The sequence below is a fragment of the Triticum urartu genome, unplaced genomic scaffold, assembly GCF_003073215.2.
Source record: "Triticum urartu cultivar G1812 unplaced genomic scaffold, Tu2.1 TuUngrouped_contig_3633, whole genome shotgun sequence".
In the NCBI taxonomy this organism is placed as follows: Eukaryota; Viridiplantae; Streptophyta; class Magnoliopsida; order Poales; family Poaceae; genus Triticum; species Triticum urartu.
In genome coordinates, this window is record NW_024114175.1 from 1 (window position 1) to 19,873 (window position 19,873).

General features: G+C 44.0%; 2 protein-coding genes across 5 annotated transcripts; one reads left to right on the top strand and one right to left on the bottom strand.

The window, feature by feature from the left end:
* Window positions 1–6: 6 nt before the first annotated feature.
* On the top strand, window positions 7–12,664 carry LOC125527343 (pentatricopeptide repeat-containing protein At1g31790-like). Of its 3 annotated transcripts, XM_048691869.1 has the most exons (5): window positions 7–1,333; window positions 2,604–2,697; window positions 3,074–3,185; window positions 3,390–3,499; window positions 12,069–12,664. In XM_048691869.1, the coding sequence occupies exons 1-2, from the start codon at window positions 27–29 to the stop codon at window positions 2,605–2,607; spliced, it is 1,311 nt and encodes a 436-aa protein (XP_048547826.1). In that variant the 5' UTR covers window positions 7–26; the 3' UTR covers window positions 2,608–2,697; window positions 3,074–3,185; window positions 3,390–3,499; window positions 12,069–12,664. The 3 variants fall into 3 exon arrangements, with proteins under 3 accessions (XP_048547826.1, XP_048547825.1, XP_048547827.1); XM_048691868.1 differs by lacking the exon at window positions 3,074–3,185; XM_048691870.1 differs by lacking the exons at window positions 3,074–3,185; window positions 3,390–3,499; window positions 12,069–12,664 and adding an exon at window positions 2,805–2,987.
* LOC125527342 lies at window positions 5,490–9,374 on the bottom strand. Of its 2 annotated transcripts, none has more exons than XM_048691867.1 (4): window positions 9,132–9,374; window positions 8,695–8,948; window positions 6,834–8,538; window positions 5,490–6,424 (listed from the first exon to the last, which is right to left on the bottom strand). In XM_048691867.1, exons 2-4 carry the CDS (start codon window positions 8,937–8,939, stop codon window positions 5,840–5,842), a joined length of 2,535 nt encoding a protein of 844 aa, XP_048547824.1. In that variant the 5' UTR covers window positions 8,940–8,948; window positions 9,132–9,374; the 3' UTR covers window positions 5,490–5,839. The 2 variants fall into 2 exon arrangements, with proteins under 2 accessions (XP_048547824.1, XP_048547823.1); XM_048691866.1 differs by having other exon boundaries at window positions 9,123–9,374.
* Window positions 12,665–19,873: the final 7,209 nt, after the last annotated feature.

The window sequence follows — 19,873 nt, forward strand, 5'->3', positions numbered from 1 at the left end:
ACTTGAGCAAGCCGTCGCGACTGGACATGGCGCGCTGCTCCCCGGCGAAGCCGCTTTGCACCACCGCCGCGGCCCCGCGCCCCTCTCGCCGCCGCGGTCTGCTCATCAGCGCCTCTGCTTCCCCGGCCACGACATCAACAAGAACGCACCGGCTGTTGGCCCTACCGAAGCCGCCTAAACCACCGCCGCCGCCGCCTCTCCTCCCGCGCCCAAGGCTCCCCATCTCCAACGACGCCCCCACCAACGGCAAGCCAGACGACCGCCGTGAACCATCGACGGGCGCGGCGTCCTCTGGCTCTGGGTCGTCCTCGGGCGCCGGAGACGTGCTCCGCCTCATGGGCTTGCTCCGCGTCGCGCCCGACGAGGACGTCTACGTCTCCCTCCTCAGGGACTCCGTCGATGCCGCCGAGGTAGCCGCCGTGCACGCCCACGTCGCCGCCACACGCGCCGCGTCTGGCCTCCCCCTGCCGCTGGCCAACCGGCTGCTACTCGCCTACGCGACCTGTGGCGACATGGCGGCCGCCCGCAAGGTGTTCGACGAAATTCCCGTCAAGGACGGCATCACGTGGGCGACCATGGTGTCGGCCTACTCCGATGGGTGTTTCCACGACGAAGCGATAAGGCTTTTCACCCGCATGTGCCAAGAAGAACAGGGGCTCGCTGGTGATCTGCTCGGCCATGCCATTGTGGCAGTGCTGCGGTCATGTGCTCGGCTGGGCAGACTAAGGGGCTTTGGTCAGCAGGTACACGCCCTCGTCATCAAGACAAAGAGAGTCTGCGGTGATACCGGTAGTTCGCTGCTGCAGCTGTACATCGCAAGTAATCAGCATGACAGTGCGCGGCAAGTGCTTCAGGCGATGAGGTGTTGTTCCCAGGAGCCAGTGCCCGAGGCAGCCTGGACTAGCTTCATGACAGCTTGCCACCGAGACGGACTGCTGGACGAGGCCATCTATGTCTTCAGGGACATGGTGTCCTCTGGAGTCCCTAGGAGCAGCTTCTCCCTGTCTACTATCCTTGCAGTATGTGCAGAATCAGAGAACTGCAGGTGCTATGGACAGCAAGTGCATGGCGATGCCATCAAGCACGGCGTGGAAACAGACCAGTTCGTCATGTCTGGGTTGGTCCACATGTATGCGAAGCAAGGACGGCTTGCAGATGCCACGAGGGCATTTGAGGCAGTGGGTGGCAAGCCTGACGCTGTGTGCTGGAATGCCATGGCCATGGGGTATGCACGCGGTGGGCGGTACAGAGAGGCCACCAGAATGATGTACCAGATGAAAGCTGCTGGACTGGATCTTCCTGGACTAAATGTGGTTGGAATGGCCTGCTCCAGGTGAGCTGCCGAATGAGATCGTTGATTGCTGCACTGCACATCTACAGTATGATCTGTGCCGAAGAAAGGGGAATACATTTTTATAGAGTAAAAAGGGTGTACCTTAGGGAGGAGAGGACATCTCAATCCTGCTGGAATGGATCCTCCTGGACTAAATGTTGTTAGAACGGCGTGCTCTGGGCGACCTACCGAATGAGATGCTTGACCTTACTATTTTCTTTTTATTGAGATCCTTATAGACTAGTATGACATGATCTCCAGAACGGCCAATAAGGATTTACTTGGCTTGCTGCATTATTTGTGTGTATGTATATAGTGTGACGTATATTGCTGGAAATTAGATTATGGCACGTCATTATCCAATCATTGAAACTAGCGGTTTTACATGCACGTTTGCTTAGGTTTAATAATGGTCATTTCACTCAGATTGAAAAAAATATATACTTTGATGTCATCTCTATCTTTCTTTAACTGCCTTATTTATATCGCTTGACCATTGATCTAAGCCAAACATTTATTGATACACATATTGTCTAAAGTTATCAAAACATTCTAGTGACACAGTTATCATCGGTTGGTTTTTTGTCAATGTGTTGCATTGACCTATATTTCTTTAGTTTACTTGACATGATTTGTTTCTTCTTTTTTTTGGTAAACCCTACATCTTAGTCACATTTTTTGCAGAATTTTTGTGTGAATCATCTCTAAACCACTCTTTCTTTTGCCAATCACCACTCCTGTCACTCTCAGCATAGCTTGTCCCCATGTTTTGTTTGTGTATGTCTTGTGCAGTTTATGCCATGCGTTATCTTGCTGTAGAAGGCAGAACTACGATCTAGGTTCATTTCTGTTATAATATTAGGGCCTCTCGCCCTCTCCTACATAGTCCACATCGACAATAATCAATAGTCAGTAACTGTTGCATGATATTGAATGCAAATCCATCTGTCAAATTCTTCAGGATTATTCCTTTTTTGGATAGCCAATTCAAGATTAGTTCATTCACTTTCTTGTCACTGCTGATGACATATCTTGCACTCTGATAGAAGTTTAAGGCAAAATGAGGGTGTTACATTGGAGCGTTTGAGAATAGACAGTAATATTTCTTTTCTTTCAATATCGCACAGTCGACATAGGCGCTTTTGAATAGATTGCGAGCACCTTTTGGTGTTTTATCTGTGTGTTTGTTCATTTAGCTGCATGCTACATTTATGCATTTGCAAACCAAAATGCCAGTGCGCTAATAATCTGTACTTCAATATAAATGCAGTTGAAGACTAACCTGCATGGAATGCAAGCATTAAGTGGAGGTCAGTATCTAGCAATTGGAAAACATCTATTCTGGCCTGCAACAGGTGATTAAGGTATTTGAAAATCATGTAATGTTTGATGTTTCATGTTCAGATATACTGATGCAGAAATGTGTGAGACTAGTTGCATGTATCTAAGAAACCTTTTATTTCATCCACAGGTATGACCATAATGTGATGTCTTCATGAACAGTACAATCATATACTCCCTCCATTCCACAATGTAGTGCTATAGATTTTTGTGAAAGTCAAACTTTGCCAACTTTAACCAAGTGTATAGAGAAAACTGTCTACATCTACAGTACCAAACATGTACATTCTGAAAATATAACTCATGATGTATTCAATGATGTGTATTTGGTATTCTAGATGTACCTACTTTTCTCTATAAATATGGTTTGTATTGTTTGACTTTCGCAAAAATCTCTAGGCACTACATTATGGAACAGAGGGAATAGAAGAGAAAGGCCATGAAAAATATCATCTCCGATGCCTTGCTTTAGCCACTTACTGCCACTATCTTTGGCAATGTCATTATGCAAGTAATTCTGCTTGCCGAGCCTTGCAACAACTTCTGTTTGGAATATATTCATGGCACTTACTGCTTACTTTCGTATGCAGTGGTGGAGCTTAACACATAGCTCTGCCTCTGTTAAAAAATTCTGTCATATACTCATGCTTGGAAATGATGTTAAAGATATTTGAATTGATTTGAAGAGAACGTTTTTTTTATTTTGTGATTGCAGAGGAAGAGTTCTATGCCATGACATGGTTTAGCAATTGGGCTGTAGATGGCGATCACAATTCACAGCTCACAGGACTCTTTGGAGGCGGAAGACTTATCTTCTGAAGTCAGGTAGGAATAATTAAGCAAGTTTCAGCCAAGCCTTAACTCTGCTGTACATTTTAGTAATGGTAGAAGACCTTTTATTAGAATCATAGTAGGATCTTTATTATCACCTTCGCATTATGTCTGGATAGTGGAAGTTAAACTACCCCATCCAGTCCCTCCTTCGCGCGTCTACATAGCGTTCGCCACGAGCCCCCCCCCCCCCCCCCCCCCCCCCCCCTCTCTAGATGGGGGAGGGATGGGAATACTCACTTTTTAGATCGGTTAAATAGATTAATTAAACAATAAAGGACACTACTACATAGCGTCGCCACACCTATGCATTGTTGTGCGACACTTCTTACGGCAACTCTAACACCGATCACCAAATTGCCCGCAAATGTTCGGTTTTTTCATCCACCTGGCGGTCATCAAATTTGTCTGGATTGGTCTGGATGTCTGAAATCCCACAAACCTGAATCAAATGTAGGGGAGTCCCCTGCATGTGCTCTGCATCCGCTTCCTCGGTGACCGACGCCACTATTTTACCAACCTGGCCGTTGCCCAGGCCTTGTCGGACCTATGTCGCTCCACCCAGGTGCCTTCTCGTGTTGGACATTGCTGCCATTCCACTCTGGATCCGGCCGCAACCCGGGTATCCTCTGCTACCTGCCGCCGCCGTCCATGGCAGAAACCACGCCCGACAGTGTTTGGTCAAATGCCATTGCCAACTTTTTTGAGGTTCTTGTTTACTTTGAAGCAAACACGATGGATTCAGACGAGTACTTCCACAACGAGTTCATGGAGTCGTCTTCGTTGGATGAGGAGGAGGAATATGAGGATGAAACAACTTAGGGCGGTTCTTGCAAACACGGTGGTGCGTGGGAGGAGCATGTTCTCAACTACAAGCCATATTTCTGCCATCGATTTCGGATGCAACGACAAGTGTTCAATCGCATCTACCATTGATGGTCCTCATCATGAAGGATGCCATTGGAACCACTGGGTTTCTGGTTACTAGAAGTGCACGGCTGCAATGAGGATACTTGCCTATGGCACGGCCGCAGATTTGTGGGACAAGTACCTCCAGATGTAAGATCATCTATACACGCGGCCTCCCACAGGGAGTAAGACGTTTCGACGATCTTCAACACAAGAGTGGGTGGCTGCTGCCACTGGAGTGGCAGGAGAGAGGGTTAGCTCCCCAACACTATGTGGTCTGCCACTTGTCGCAACTAGAGAGTTTGATGGGTTTGTCTCACCCCGGGCGTGAGGATGGAAGGTTCACTGTTTGTGCCTTTTTTTGTCGATTCATTTTTTCAAAACGTTTTATCTCTTTAATCTGTGCCCAAATCATGAACCGTTTTCGCCTTTGCGTTTCATATGCCGAGATCTTCGAAACTAGATTTCATGATGATAGGTTTCAGTAAAAAAAAGAATCATGCAAATCTGTGCTCCCAACTAGTAGTAACTTGTGCTTCCAGTGTAACTAAACTGTGCTCTCAACTAGCGCTAAATCGTAGAGGAGAAGCACAAATGTGCTCCCAAGTATACTAATTGTGCTCCCGTCCGGTGAAGCAAAACTGTGCTCCCAAGATAAACTAAACTGTACTCCCAATACAATCTAAATTGTGCTTCCCAAGGAAGCACAACTGTGCTCCTGCGCGAAGCACAGCTGTGCTCTCTGCCAGGCGGAAACACTAACCTGTGCTCCACGCGAAAGCACTACACACACATGCACCTGTCAGATAAAAACTGAAGAAAACAAGAGAAACAAAATAAACCCAGGGAAAACTGAAAATAAAAAATGAGAAACAAAAAAACTGGAAAAAACATGAAAACTGAGGGAAAAAACCCAAAGTAACGAAAAATACTGTCCCTGTAGGGGAAGCGTCCATCATGCGATACATGGCGGAGCTGGGGTGCACCACGTGGAGCCGCTGAAGCGCTTCCGCGGACATAGAGAGTAACCTCCGCAGAGGGTGCCCCCCAATTAGTTTCTCCCGTTCAAGCACGGTTCCCACAATGATAAGTCTCAATTTAAAAGCCCATAAGGCATACAGCTCAGCTTTATAAAGCTTCGCTCTTTTACACAACCCAGAAAAATGTTTACAACCAAAAGAAACACTTTTTATCCATCAAAAGAAAAGAAGAAAAGAGCACTCCTTTAGGATGACAGAAAGGGAAGCATAAGTAAAGAGCCAGGCCATCCCTAGCCGCCTGCTAATTAAACAGAGCAACTGAACAAAAGATCGCTGGCAACCTTCGCACCACCACCCTCTCCACTAGTACAAGCATGGGCTTGGCCCTGGAAAAGCTCTTTGTTCACATGTACCTGCGCTTTTGCCACCACCCTTTCCACTACCACTAGCTTGAAGCATGGGTTTGGCTCTGGAAAAGCTCTTTGTTTCTGTCCACAAGCACCTGCGCTTCTTCCACGAGGGAAGCAAGACTTCTAAAAGGCCTTGGTCCAAAAACCATGTAGCCATCAAGAATAGACATGTCATCTGAAGCACTGGACAGTGCAGCCATCAAGCTCGTCAGCCCATCATTGACATAACTGCCTTTGGGATTCATCATAGATATGACCATCTTACAGACAAGCTTCCTTATTCTCAGGCAGACGGGTCTGGGGAGCTCATGTTTTTCAACGATCTCTTTGAGCTTCATCACGAAGCTAATTCCACCGCCTCCAGGGGGGATTTCCGTAAATAGATCTGTCAAGTCCTGATCTGCACTTATCAACGCACCCCATATTGTGACGCAACGAGATAACATGCGAAACGAGCTGTACCCTTGCTGCTGAGCGGACAACGAGTTGTTGTTTGCCTGGCCATTATCTGGGGAATCATCACATTGGTTTTCTACGTCGGGTTCTGGTATCAGCCGATTAACTTCTGTTCCTTCTATATGTCTTTCTTCTGTTGGCCAGAAAAGTATTTCTTCAAGCAGCTGCAATGGAAACAATATTTTTGGGTTTCAGGAGGCAATAGTTAAAAGCAGAATCACACCATCTATGATAGTTTTCCGAAAGCATGCAAGCGCATTGCTTGTCATTCGTTAAGCAAGAATGTGTACAATTATTATTAATAACATCCTCTAACTTGCCGGACAGGCATGACACTGAAAGGAACATATTTACCTACACTATGCAATCCTAGAATACTTGTATATTTTTTTCGAAATAAGAGGGAATCCCTGGCGGCGTTAGAATATTGATACATATATCCGCCAATACAATGTCAGAAGGGAATTCCATATTTTTGGTAACCGGCAATTCAGTATTTTCTAGAATACAACTGGTAATTAAGCATTGTGGTCGATGGTTAATACAAGAATAAAACAAATGGCAGTAAGTTACCTTTGGAACCGCAATGGGCATAGCTTCCTTCAGCGTTTTGAGGCTTTGAACATCACCGTTGCAATGAATGCATACATTTTCCAGGATTTCAGCTGCCATTTGTGAGCATCTTTGTTTTTCAACAATCAGTCTAGTCAGACTGTGAATAACATTGTTATTTGACTTAATGATAATCCTGGCACTACTGGTTTCGGATGATAGAGCCACCAGCGCTTTAGCTGCTACCACCCTTCTAGCCTCCTTGTACTTTTTATCATGGGTCATGATGTCAACCAACATCGTAATGAATTCTTGTGTCCCTTCATGCCCTGGACTGGAATTTTCATCCTGGTGTACGTGCGTGAGAATCCAAATAGCTATTTTCTGCAGCATTTCATTGCATTCTTTACACTCGAGAATCATCCTCATGGCTGTGATCAATCCCATACTGCATGAGATTTCATCACGCAGCTTGGTGCCTATCTGCCCTGTAGCAGCCATGAGCTGGGCAATCACCTTCATTGAACCTTCTACTATGCTGTAACATGCAGCATTGTCAATGTGCTTCATGCGGCCATCCTCATTGCGGTGGTGGAGTAGGTCGGAGGTCACAGGCGCCATAATCTTTGGCAGCAGACATGGGGTGCCGAAAATGACTCTGCAGTTGTCATTGTTGGCTGCGAGCTTCCGAAGGATGCGAAAGCCTTGCTCCACCAGCCTTTTGTACGCCTGCACAAGGTCATGGTCACTTCTCTCAACCTCCAGCAGCTTCTTGCAGGTTTTCGCAAGGCCAACATCATAGTCCCCTTGCTCAACGATGTCATCTTGGTTCACCGGCAAGGATATTTGCTTGAAATCTTGTTCATATGTCTCGTATAGCCAGTCTCCCCTATATGGCTGGAGAGTACTGTATTCTTCGTATGTGTCAAGGAGGGAAGATATGTAGCCAATTGCCTTTGGATATTTCTCCAAATGGATGTCGTGAGCAATGCTCGCCACTACCCTTGCGGCATGCCCCCTCGTCTCTCTGTCATATATGCTTATGTGGCCCAACGTCTGCAGTAGCTTCTGGACTATATCAGGAGAGGGTGCAGACATTATCAGATGTTTCTTGAGTATATTCTCCCCTGTGTATTGGTGTGGGTCGTCTACCCCATTGACCTCTTTCACTGCTTCCTCCAGTTTTTTGGCGAAAGCGTCCAGGATCCTTACCCCGGAAATGTAGTCGTCAGGCGACTTAGACTCCATCAGGCCCACAGCATATGTGATGAGGTTCCTTCCTTTAACGGAAGATGGGTCCTTTTCACATCCGATCATTGTTTCACGTATGTAATCCGATATCCCATCACGAAAATCCTTATCAAAGCCTCTTTGGTCAACTACTGCATTCACTATAGACCCCTTTGCCCAACCATTGATGATCTTGTAGCAGAAAATCACACCCTGGAGCAGGACAAGGGAATACAAGACGACCAGCGCCTTCTTCAGGTTTCTGACTCCGTCAGCATGGTAATCTTGTTGTATAAGACGCCACACCGAAAGCACGGCCGAAACTACCAACCCACCCATGTAGACAGCCACCAGAGGGCACAACAAAATGACAAAGACCAGAGCATGAACAGTTCGCCATATGTTGTACGACATTCCGGCGTATGCAACATATGCGATGCCAGAAAATGCATCTCCAATATAGCTCAGCTTTTCAGTCAGAAACACATCGAAGATCCTGTTGTTCATATATACCTCCAAGTTAGATAGTGACAAGATAAGTTTTGACAAGACAAATTACTTTGTACGGAAAAAAAATACAGAGCAACAAAATACCATTACTCAGAAACAGGAATTAAGAAAAATTAGGCAGAAGTAACAAGCAGGCACTAACCCAGCCGTCTGCGCAAGGGTAATGAATGCAAGACACCAAAAATCATTGTTGTGCAGGTCGCCAATGAAACCGCCAAGAAGAACGACGGTGGTCCAAGTAAGCACCAGGAAACCAAGACCTTTGACGGCCATGGACAGGTAGCCCATGAACAGGGCGTAACTGTTGGCTATGTCTACTTCTGTCCAACGACTGTCCTCAACAAGCTTCTTACGTGACCCTCCACCGAACTTATCCCAACATGACATGGCTGGCGCCTGCATATGGTGGATGAAGGAAGACGATCAGCTCTCCACATTATGGTAAATGTTTTGGAAGAAGATGATACTGTACTACCTAGCTGCACCGTTCCACAGACTATCCATGCAGAAAGGTAAACTGAAAATGGAATGAAAATAGTATGCTCCTGTGAACTCAATGATTGATCTTACCGATCTTACCCTGAAGTAGATGTTCCTCTTAGACTTCTGCAAGGAGAGGAATAGCGCAGGAAGAACTAAAGAGCAGCTGCAATCCAATACTACTTAACTTGGGAGTATGTGTATCAGCAAGCTGAAGAGGTCGTGTTCAAAAGGAAAAGAAAAGCAGGCTAAATAGCTCCTTTGATTTCAACTAACAAGGCCTGGTCCCCTCTTGGCAGTAAATTATATGCTTATATTCGTGCAAAGAACGAGATTAGATCTGGACCAACAGTAAAGCAAAGTTTTTTTTTTGACACCTGACAGTAAAGCAAAGTTTTCGACGTTAATAATTAATTCCAATGGCTGGCCGGTCCAGCTTTGCTATGAATAAATTAGCAAATGATTTTTCGGTAAAGTCATTAATTGTTACTCCTGTAAAAAAATATAAGAGTATTTAGATCATTAAAGTAGTGGTCTAAACGCTCTTATATTTCTTTACGGAGGGAGTATGTGCTAATTGGTGAAAAGAAATGTACTCTACAACGACGGATCACTGCATCCAGTTGCTCCGGCAACGGAGGCAGCTTACGCCCGGCGAGGTCTGCAGCCCAGCGATAGAGGCGCGCGGAGCGCTGTTCTCTCCGCCCGGCAGGACAGTGCGCGGCAAGTGCTTCACACGATGAGGTGTTCTTCGCAGGAGCCAGTGCCCGAAGCAGCATGGACTAGTTTCATCGACAGCGTGCCACCAAGACAGCCGACTGGACGAGGCCATCTACGTCTTCAGGGACATGATGTCCTCCGGAGTTGCCAGGAGTAGCTTCTTCCTGTCGATGAGTAAATAGGATAAAACTACTACTTTACAGGTTAGGGTTTCAAAAAACTACCGAATATTTTTTTTCTCTGATAACTATCAAGTCAGAGATCGGCTGTTTCAAAAAACTCTAATCATCCAGTGCTTTACTATTGATCGTGATTATGACAGTTGGGACCCGCATGTAAGAAAACCGTTTGTGTGACCGTCAGTTTGACCGTTACCTTACATGTGGAGCCCACATGTCAGTGTCCCTTTGTTATTCTAAATTAAAAAAAATCTGTTCCTTTACGCATTTAGAGAAAACCCCTGTAAGTTTTCTAAAAAAAGCAATCGGGTCCCTAAATGTTGTTCGAAAAAGCAATCGGGCCCCTGGCAACTTGTGCGCCCGGAGGAAACGACGCCGGCGGCTCGCCGGCCGCCAGGTCGCTGGCAGGCGAAAGGAGGCGGCCGACTGCTGCAGCTGCTCGTGGCCATGGCGCGCGGTCGGAGCCCTTGGCCATGGCGCGGCTGGTGGAGGCCCGTGCTCCTTGGCCCGTACCAGCGAGGCGCGAGGCGAGGCGGCCGACCGCTGCCGCTGCTCGTGACCATGGCGCGCGGTCGGAGCCTGCGCTGCTCCCGGCGCTCGCGGCTGGAACCGCCGTGAAGTCCCACGCGAGCGGCCTCTCTCTCTCCTCCCTCTTCCTGGGCGCGGCGGCCCGAGCCCGAGCCCCTGGCCATGACGTTCAGCTCGCGGCAGCGCGTGCTCCTGGGCGCGTCGGCCTGAACCCTCGCCATGGCGCGCGGCGGCCCTCTCCTTGCTCCTGCGCGGCTCCCGGCGCTCGCGGCTTGTGGCGGCCCTTGCTCGCCTTGCTCCTGGGCGCGGCCGCGTGGTGGAGGTGGTCGTCGGTGAGTGGTGGAGGTGCTGGAGCTTGGGCAAGGAGGAGAGAAGAGAGAGAGAGAGAGGAGAGAATGGAGGAAGAAGAAACATCTTACATGTGGATCCCACAATAAGTTAACGGTCAAATAAAACAGTCAACAAACGGATTGTTTAGGAGCGGGCCCGACCTGTCATAAACCGGTTTAAAATGTTAGCAACGAAGAATTTGGGTTTTTTGAAACAGCCGACTCCTGAATTGATAGTTATTTGAGAAAAAAAATATCCAGTAATTTTTTGGAACTCTAACCTGTAAAGTAGTAGTTTTATGCTATTTATTCCCCTGTCGACTATCCCCGCGGTATGCGCAGAATAAGAGAACCACATGTGCTACGGCCAGCAATTGTATGTCAACGTCATCATGCACGGCGTGGAAACTGACCAGTTCGCCGTGTCTGAGGTGGTCCACATGTATGTGAGGCAAGGACGGCTTGCAGATGCTGCAAGGGCGTTTGAGGCAGTGGGTCACAAGCCTGACGCGGTGTACTGGGTGACCCAGTGACTTTCTGAATGAGTTGCTTGGCCTTGCTATTTTCCCTTTTATATGAGATCTTTATAGACTAGAATGACATGGTCTTCAGAACGACCAATTAGGATTTACTTCTTAACTTGGTGCGTTTAGTCTGACAAAGATTTTTTATGACAGACACTCTAGGAATGTGTTTTTCTTATGTTAATACCAATATGTATGTGCCTCAATACATGTGGTTTGGCCACATTTCATCCATTTCAGTCTGGACAGTTCTCAGCTTGTTATCCACACTACAGTGCATGCTAAATCGGTCATGACTAGGGTTGTTGTTTGTTGAAGCAGCACACTGAGGCATCGATAATCTGTACTGATTGAGGCCCACTTTTCACTTGCGGTGTCTGACAGTAATACTTGAGACTTGAATCATGATAAACCTCTTTTTTGTGCATGTTGAAGTTTCTGAAATTGCGTGAGGTATGGTTGGGTATAATTAACGACTTGTTATTTCAGCCCCTGGTATGATCAATCAGCTGCTAGATGTCTGTACTCTCTGCTAATATTAATATGGTCTTGAATTCAGAGTGGTAGTTTGTTATGACATGATTGTTGTCATGTCTATTGAGTAGTAAGTGGTCATGAATCTAATGGTGTTGTCTGCTCGTTGTGCACGAGATGGAGCTCAGGGTATGCAAAATACCTGCCATATTTCTTGTCCTCTGCTTTTTTCTTAACGTCCTCTGATTTTGGGCTGATGGGTTCTCTCTGTAACTTGTGCAGCTGAAGGGATGATGCCAGTTGGTGGCATCTAAAGTCCAAAGTGTGCAGGCCATGAACTTTGAGTACTAGTGATGCGACTTGTTCTTCCTTCTCTGCCGCGGCAACATATATAGATATGTGTTACCTGCATTACACTGATCCGAATGAAGGCGGCTCCAAGGATGTTGTATTGCTGTGTCGACGCCTAAGCAGACTGCAGGGTGTTTGACCGGTGAGTCTTAGGTGGCTGGCGAGCAAACCAAGAAGGAGATGGTCTAATGGGGTGGTGCGGGTGTTTGTTTCGATCAGACAGCAATTTGCCACACGCACGCGAACATAATTGATTTGGTTTAGGAGCAGCTTGGTGGTGTTGTACTCAGCTGACATCTTTAATCCGGCCTCGCTCTCGAACTGGTGCGGGCTTGTGCGCTTGCCCTTTCTGGCTTTCTGGCTGCCACTAGCTAGCTCTAGCTTTTGTGCACTTGGCTTTGAAATTTTCGTTTGCTCAAGGGTAGACTTGTTTTGTTCTGCCCAGTTTTAGTCTCATGTATCCAATGAACCAGAAACCTGGCAGGTCCTGATAAATTTGTTGAAAAGCTATCATTGCTTTTGTGTTCTTGGCAACAATCGCTAATCAGGAAAAATCTGAAATTTTTAGGCCGGTTTGACACAACTTCTTTAGCATGCCAGAAAAAACTGGAGATGTAGGCGAAAATTGGATAAATTCCTGAAAAGCTAAAAACACTAGAAAACAGAAATTGGCCTCTGCCACTAAATTAATATGTTAGTCCAATGAATAATATAAATTGCTTCCAAAATTATAAATAAAGATGTGAACATAGCATGAATACTTTTATAAAGTGGTAATGATAATTCTAGTAACAAGTAGCATCACTACATTAAGTTCAACATAATATAAATTGCTTCCAAAATTATAAAATTGGCCTCAACATCCCAAACTTAATCCTTGCTCGTCCTTGAGTAGGTAGATGATAAAAGGAATACATTTTGAAGTATGAATACTAGAATAGAACAAACCTTTGATCACATAGGCAATGATAATTCTAATAACAAGTAGCATCACTACATTAAGTTCAACATATTATAAAGTGGTAATGAAGTATCTCACGAATCTTTCAGGACTATATTGCAGACATAAAGCAACCAATGAAGTAGAGATGATGACTAGGTACCCCAATTTGAAGATAATCATCATACTTATACAATGCTTAACAAATTACTATTAGAAAAATGCATATAAAAGATATAATGCAATCCACATGAACTGTGTCACCCTCAGAAATAGTGGGATCAATAATATCTAAAGTTGACCTTTTCAAACCCACTTTCAAAGATAATTGCATCCATATTATAAAAGATATAAGTTAATTTCATAAAGCATTCTACAAATAACATAAATATAGAGAGACTAATATCCAAACTCAAAAGATATAAGTGAGGCAAATTGAGTTTTCTTTAAATAGCAAAACTCAAAAGATCTAAGTGAAGCGCGAAGAGCATTTTATAAAGCTATATTCAAGAGATATAAGTGAAGTGCATGGAGCATTCTATAAATCAACCAAGAACCATAAAGAAATCATCCCCGACCATCATGTGTTTGTTTATTCAAAAAAAATGACGCTCTAAGAATTTACGCATATCATGTGAATAAATAAAAACATAGGCTCAACCAGACATACCGATAGTTGTTCAAGAAGACGAAGGGGATATCGGGCCATCCCCAAGCTTGGAGCTTGAGACCTCTTCAAATAATTTCTTGGGGAGGCATCCCCAAGCTTGAGCTCTTTCATCTCTCCAACTTTCTCTCATATCGCTATTTCCCCTGAGTCTTAAAAACATCATCCATACAGAACTTCGCAAGATTTATTAGAGACGTTAGTACACATAAAAACATATCGCTTATCCCAAGAAAAGATGCATAATTATTTTCAAAAATTAGCTTCTGTATACCATCATTTTCATAATTTATATCTTATAATATAATTCATGAATACTCAAATATAGGCAGATAACAAAACAATAACAACAATCTTCTAAATAGAATAGTCTAGCAATTAATTCTAACATATACATCCACAATTCTATTTTTTTCACAAATTAGGATGTAATAAATAGATTGTATGATAGTACTGTGTAAACATTTCATAAAATGAGCATGTTCCAAGAAAAGATGATACTTCAAATACTACACAAAAAAATTGTTTCTGCACATCACACATCAAACATTCAATTTAAACATCCTAAAGGCAAACTTTGTGATTTATATTTGGTATAGTGGTTTATACATGGGGATAAATATTTTTATGGTAAACTTACAAGAAAAGATTTATAGTGTTTTCATGAGCATGAACACAAGTGTTGAAGGTCGACCCTCACTTCTTCAATGCATAACATTTCAATCACTTATTTTTGAAAATGTTTTAGGTTCCCCACTTTTTCTGTTTCTGATTTTTTTATTAGAACACAAAACAAAGAAAAAACTCTCTTAAACTTCCGGGTTGTCTCACAGGCAGCGCTTTCTTTAAAGTCATTAAGCTAGGCAAGAAGGTGCAAGTACAATTATTATTTTTGTATTTTATGTTTTCATACCACAACTAAAGATAGAAAACAAAACAAAAAATAAAATCTACTTAGTGATAAAAGCAAACAAGCATATGCGAGAATATTCACCTTACGCCTATTGCTCCCCGGCAACTGGTGCACACCCCCCTCCTTCCCAGGCTCTGCCCATTTAATTTTTTTTTCGTTTCTTCAAACTTCAAAAACTGAAGTAAGTGAGAGTTGATCTCGGAACCTCAAGGTTGAGTAGTAACCCCGATCAATTGGGCACCACACCTTCTGTGCCTACGTACTCTTTGTTCCTTCTTTTGTTGTGCATCGAATTGTAACGCTAAAAAAGGACAATTTTTTCTTTTTTCTTTCGGTTTTGGTTGGCTCATTTTTCTTTGGTTTGTATTTTCTGCTTTCCTTTTTTCCCTCTTTCCTATTTCTTTTTACAATGCATGAACTTTTTTCAAATTTCATGAACTTATTTTCTTCGGTTTTTTGCTAACTTTCTTGTGAAGGTTTTTCAAATCTGTGAACTTCTTTTAAAATCGATGAACTTTTTTCAGATCCATGAACTTTTTTTCAAATTTGCCAACTTTAAAAAAATCGATGAATTGTTTTCAAAATTCATGAACATTTTCAAACGCATAAACTGTTTTGAAGAGGTCAATGGTGAGTCAACTGTCAATGGTTTTTTTATATATACAATTTTTTAGATTCATACTTTCTTTTCCAAAGTCACCAATGAACCAGTCAGTGTCTCACCCGAGCGAAGGTAGCGAAGTTAGCAAGCGAGCAGGGCATACCTGTTTCTGGGCCAGCCCACAACAGCACACTTAAGGCGCTAAAGTGGGGCTCTCAACTAGGTATCCCTTGCATGAACGTGGCTGTCAGAGGGCCCAGCCAAGGTGTGTCGGTGTGTGATGACCCACAAGTATAGGGGATCTATCATAGTCCTTTCGATAAGTAAGAGTGTCGAACCCAACGAGGAGCAGAAGGAAATGATAAGCGGTTTTCAGCAAGATATTCTCTGCAAGTACTGAAATAAGTGGTAACAGATAGTTTTGTGATAAGGTAAATTGTAATGAGCAACAAGTAACAAAAGTAAATAAGGTGCAGCAAGGTGGCCCAATCCTTTTTGTAGCAAAGGACAAGCCGAACAAATTCTTATATAAGGAAAAGAGCTCCCGAGGACACATGGGAATATCGTCAAGCTAGTTTTCATCACGCTCATATGATTCGCGTTCGGTACTTTGATAATTTCATATGTGGGTGGACCGGTGCTTGGGTGCTGTTCTTACTTGAACAAGCATCCCACTTATGATTAACCTCTATTGCAAGCATCCGCAACTACAACAAAAGTATTAAGGTAAACCTAACCATAGCATGAAACATATGGATCTAAATCAGCCCCTTACGAAGCAACGCATAAACTAGGGTTTAAGCTTCTGTCACTCTAGCAACCCATCATCTACTTATTACTTCCCAATGCCTTCCTCTAGGCCCAAATAATGGTGAAGTGTTATGTAGTCGACGTTCACATAACACCACTAGAGGTTAGACAACATACATCTCATCAAAATATCGAACGAATACCAAATTCACATGACTACTAATAGCAAGACTTCTTCCGTGTCCTCGGGAACAAACGTAACTACTCACAAAGCATATTCATGTTCATAATCAGAGGGGTAATAGTATGCATAAAGGATCTGAACATATGATCTTCCACCAAGTAAACCAACTAGCATCAACTACAAGGAGTAATCAACACTACTAGCAACCTACTAGCACCAATCCCGGACTTAGAGACAAGAATTGGATACAAGAGATGAACTAGGGTTTGGAGATGAGATGGTGCTGGTGAAGATGTTGATGGAGATTGCCCTCTCCCGATGAGAGGAGCGTTGGTGATGACGATGGTGATGATTTCCCCCTCCAGGAGGGAAGTGTCCCCGGCAGAACAGCTCTGTCGTAGCCCTAGATTGGTTCCGTCAAGGTTCCGCCTCGTGGCGGCGGAGTCTCGTCCCGAAAGGTTGCTTATGATTTTTTTCTCATCAAAAGACTTCATATAGGAGAAGATGGGCGTCGGACCTGGGCGCGCCCCCACCCTTGTGAGCAGGGTGTGGGCCCCCTGGCCTTCATATTTGGCGACGATTTTTCTTTATTTATTTTAAGATATTCCGTGAGTTTCAGGACTTTTGGAGTTGCGCAGAATAGGTCTCCAATATTTGCTCCTTTTCCAGCCAGAATTCCAGCTGCCAGCATTCCCCTCTTCATGGTAAACCTTGTAAAATAAGAGAGAATAGCCATAAGTATTGTGACATAACGTGAAATAACAGCCCATAATGCAATAAATATTAACATAAAAGCATGACGCAAAATGGACGTATCAACTCCCCCAAGCTTAGACCTCGCTTGTCCTCAAGCGAAAAGCCGATAACAATAAATATGTCCTCATGTTTAGAGGTAGAGGCGTCGATAAAAATAAAATACGGACATGAAGGCATCATGATTGTTTCATAACAGCAACATATATAGATTTGTCATATGATTACTTATGTTCAAGTGATGATCTTTTCACAATGCAAAAGTATGAATCAGAAACCTTATTAGGCGCTAACAAATTATAACCTCAGTCATTGAAGCAATTGCAATTTATCATAACATCGGAAGGAGTCTATGTCAGAGCTTAAAAGCAAGTCCACATACTCAACTATCACTTAGTCCTTCATAATTGCTAACACTCACGCAATACTTGTGGTTATGAAGTTTCAATCAGACATAGAGAAAGATTGGGGCTTATAATGCTGCCTCCAAACTTATTCACCTTTGGGTGATGTCAACAATAATAGTTCATGCTAACGTACATCCAATTGGATATATATATATCAGGATTACCCCACCATGAAGTGCTTGCCAAAGGATAAAATGAAAAAGGGAAAGGTGAAGATTACCTTGACTCTTGCATAAGATAGAGGATAATAATAAAAGATAGGCCCTTCGCAGAGAGAAGCAGAGGTTGCCATGCGCTTTTATGGTTGGGTGCACAAAATCTTAATGCAAAAGAACGTCACTTTATATTGCCCCTTGTATGTGAACCTTTATTATGCAGTCCGTCACTTTTATTGCGTCCACAACAAGTTCGTACAAAGCTTATTTCTTTGCAGTAATAAGTCATGCATATTTAAAGAGCAATTTTTATTGCTTGCACCGATGACAACTTACTTGAAGGATCTTACTCAATCCATAGGTAGATATGGTGGACTCTCATGGCTAAACTGGTTTAAGGGTATTTGGAAGCACAAGTAGTATCTCTACTTGGTGCTGAGAATTTGGCTAGCATGAGGGGGAAAGGCAAGCTCAACATGTTTGAATGATCCATGACAATATACTTTAACTGAGATGCGAGAAAACATAACCCATTACGTTGTCTTCCTTGTCCAACATCAACTCTTTAGCATGTCATACTTAATGAGTGCTCCCAATTATGAAAGATGTCAATGATAGTATATCTATATGTGAAACCTCTCTCTCCTTATTACTTCCTATTAATTGCCACGATGACTAAAGCTATATTTGCCAACTCCTAACAACTTTTTAATCATCATACTCTTTCTATGTGAAGTCATTACTCTCAATAAGATCAATATGAACTCTTTGTTTCTTTTTATTCTTTCTTTTATTCACTCAAGATCATGGCAAAATAATCAAGCCCTTGACTCAACACTAATCTTTATTATATATAGCTCACAGACTAGATTGCATAGAGGGATCATAAAGCAAACTTCAAAACTAGATCATGTCGTGACTTTATTCTACTAAATCAAGATACTACTAATAGGATCGAACTAAGAAAAACGGTAAAGATAGGAGTTGTGATGGTGATATGATACCGGGGCACCTCCCCCAAGCTTGGCAGTTGCCAAGGGGAGTGCCCATACCCATGTGATGAGGTCTCCTTCTTTGTTGTTGGAGGTGGAGGTGTTGTTGATGACGCAAGCTTGTCGTCCCCTTCCATGGCATAGGCTCACCCTCATAGAAGGATGATCGAGTCTCCGGAATTCTCAAATCTGCAACAGAAACAGCTCGAAACGAAAACAGGGGATATTTGTGTGATACGGGGGTCAAAACCTTCGGGAGAATATGTAATGAATATATAAGGTATTATTCATGTAAATAGAATAACCAGTATTCTCTAACTTAAATGAATAACCGTATTGCAATGAACATGATCTAATCATATTCATGCTCAACATACACACCTGATAACATTTATCTAGGTTCAATATTAATCCCGAAGGCAGATGGAGCGTGCGATGGTGATCTCATCAACTTTGGAAACACTTCCAACACACATCGTCACCTCGCCCTTAGCCAGTCTCCGTTTAGTCCGTAGCTTTAGCTTCAAGTCACCAATAATAGCAACTGAACCGGTATCCAATACCCAGGTGCTACGAGGAGTACTAGCGAGGTACACATTAATAACACGTATATACTTTGTTGAAGTTGCCAGCCTTCTTATCTACCATGCATTTGGGGTAATTCCGCTACCAGTGACCGTTCCCCTTACAATAGAAGCACTTAGTCTCGGGTTTGGGTTCAACCTTGGGTTTCTTCACTGGAGTGGCAACTGGCTTGCCATCCATGAAGTTTCTGCCCATCACTGAAGCAGCGGGGATCTCGGCAGGGCTTCACCAAGCTCAGCGAGAGAGAGAGGTGTTACAAGGGGAGAGGGAGATGCCAGGGGCTAGGGTACCGGTTCCCATGTGCCTCCCCACTATATATAGGGGTGGAGGGGCTGGTTTCTTGCCCCCCAAGTCCATTGGGGCGTTGGCAAAGGTGGGGGAAAGAAATCCCATCATTTCCCTTCCCCACCGATTGTTATCCCCCTTTTTTAGGGATCTTGATCTTATCCCTTCGGGATATGATCTTATTCCTTCTAAGGGGGGATCTTGGTGCGCCTTGACCAGGGGTGTGGGGCCTTGCCCCCACTACCCACGTTCATGTGGGTCCCCCCATGCAGGTGGGCCCCACTCCGGAACCTTCTAGAACCTTCTCGGTACAATACCGAAAAATCCCGAACATTTTCCGGTGGCCAAAATAGGACTTCCCATATATAAATCTTTACCTCCGAACCATTCCGGAACTCCTCGTGACGTCCGGGATCTCATCCGGGACTCCGAACAACTTTCGGGTTACCGCATACTAATATCTCTACAACCCTAGCGTCACCGAACCTTAAGTGTGTAGACCCT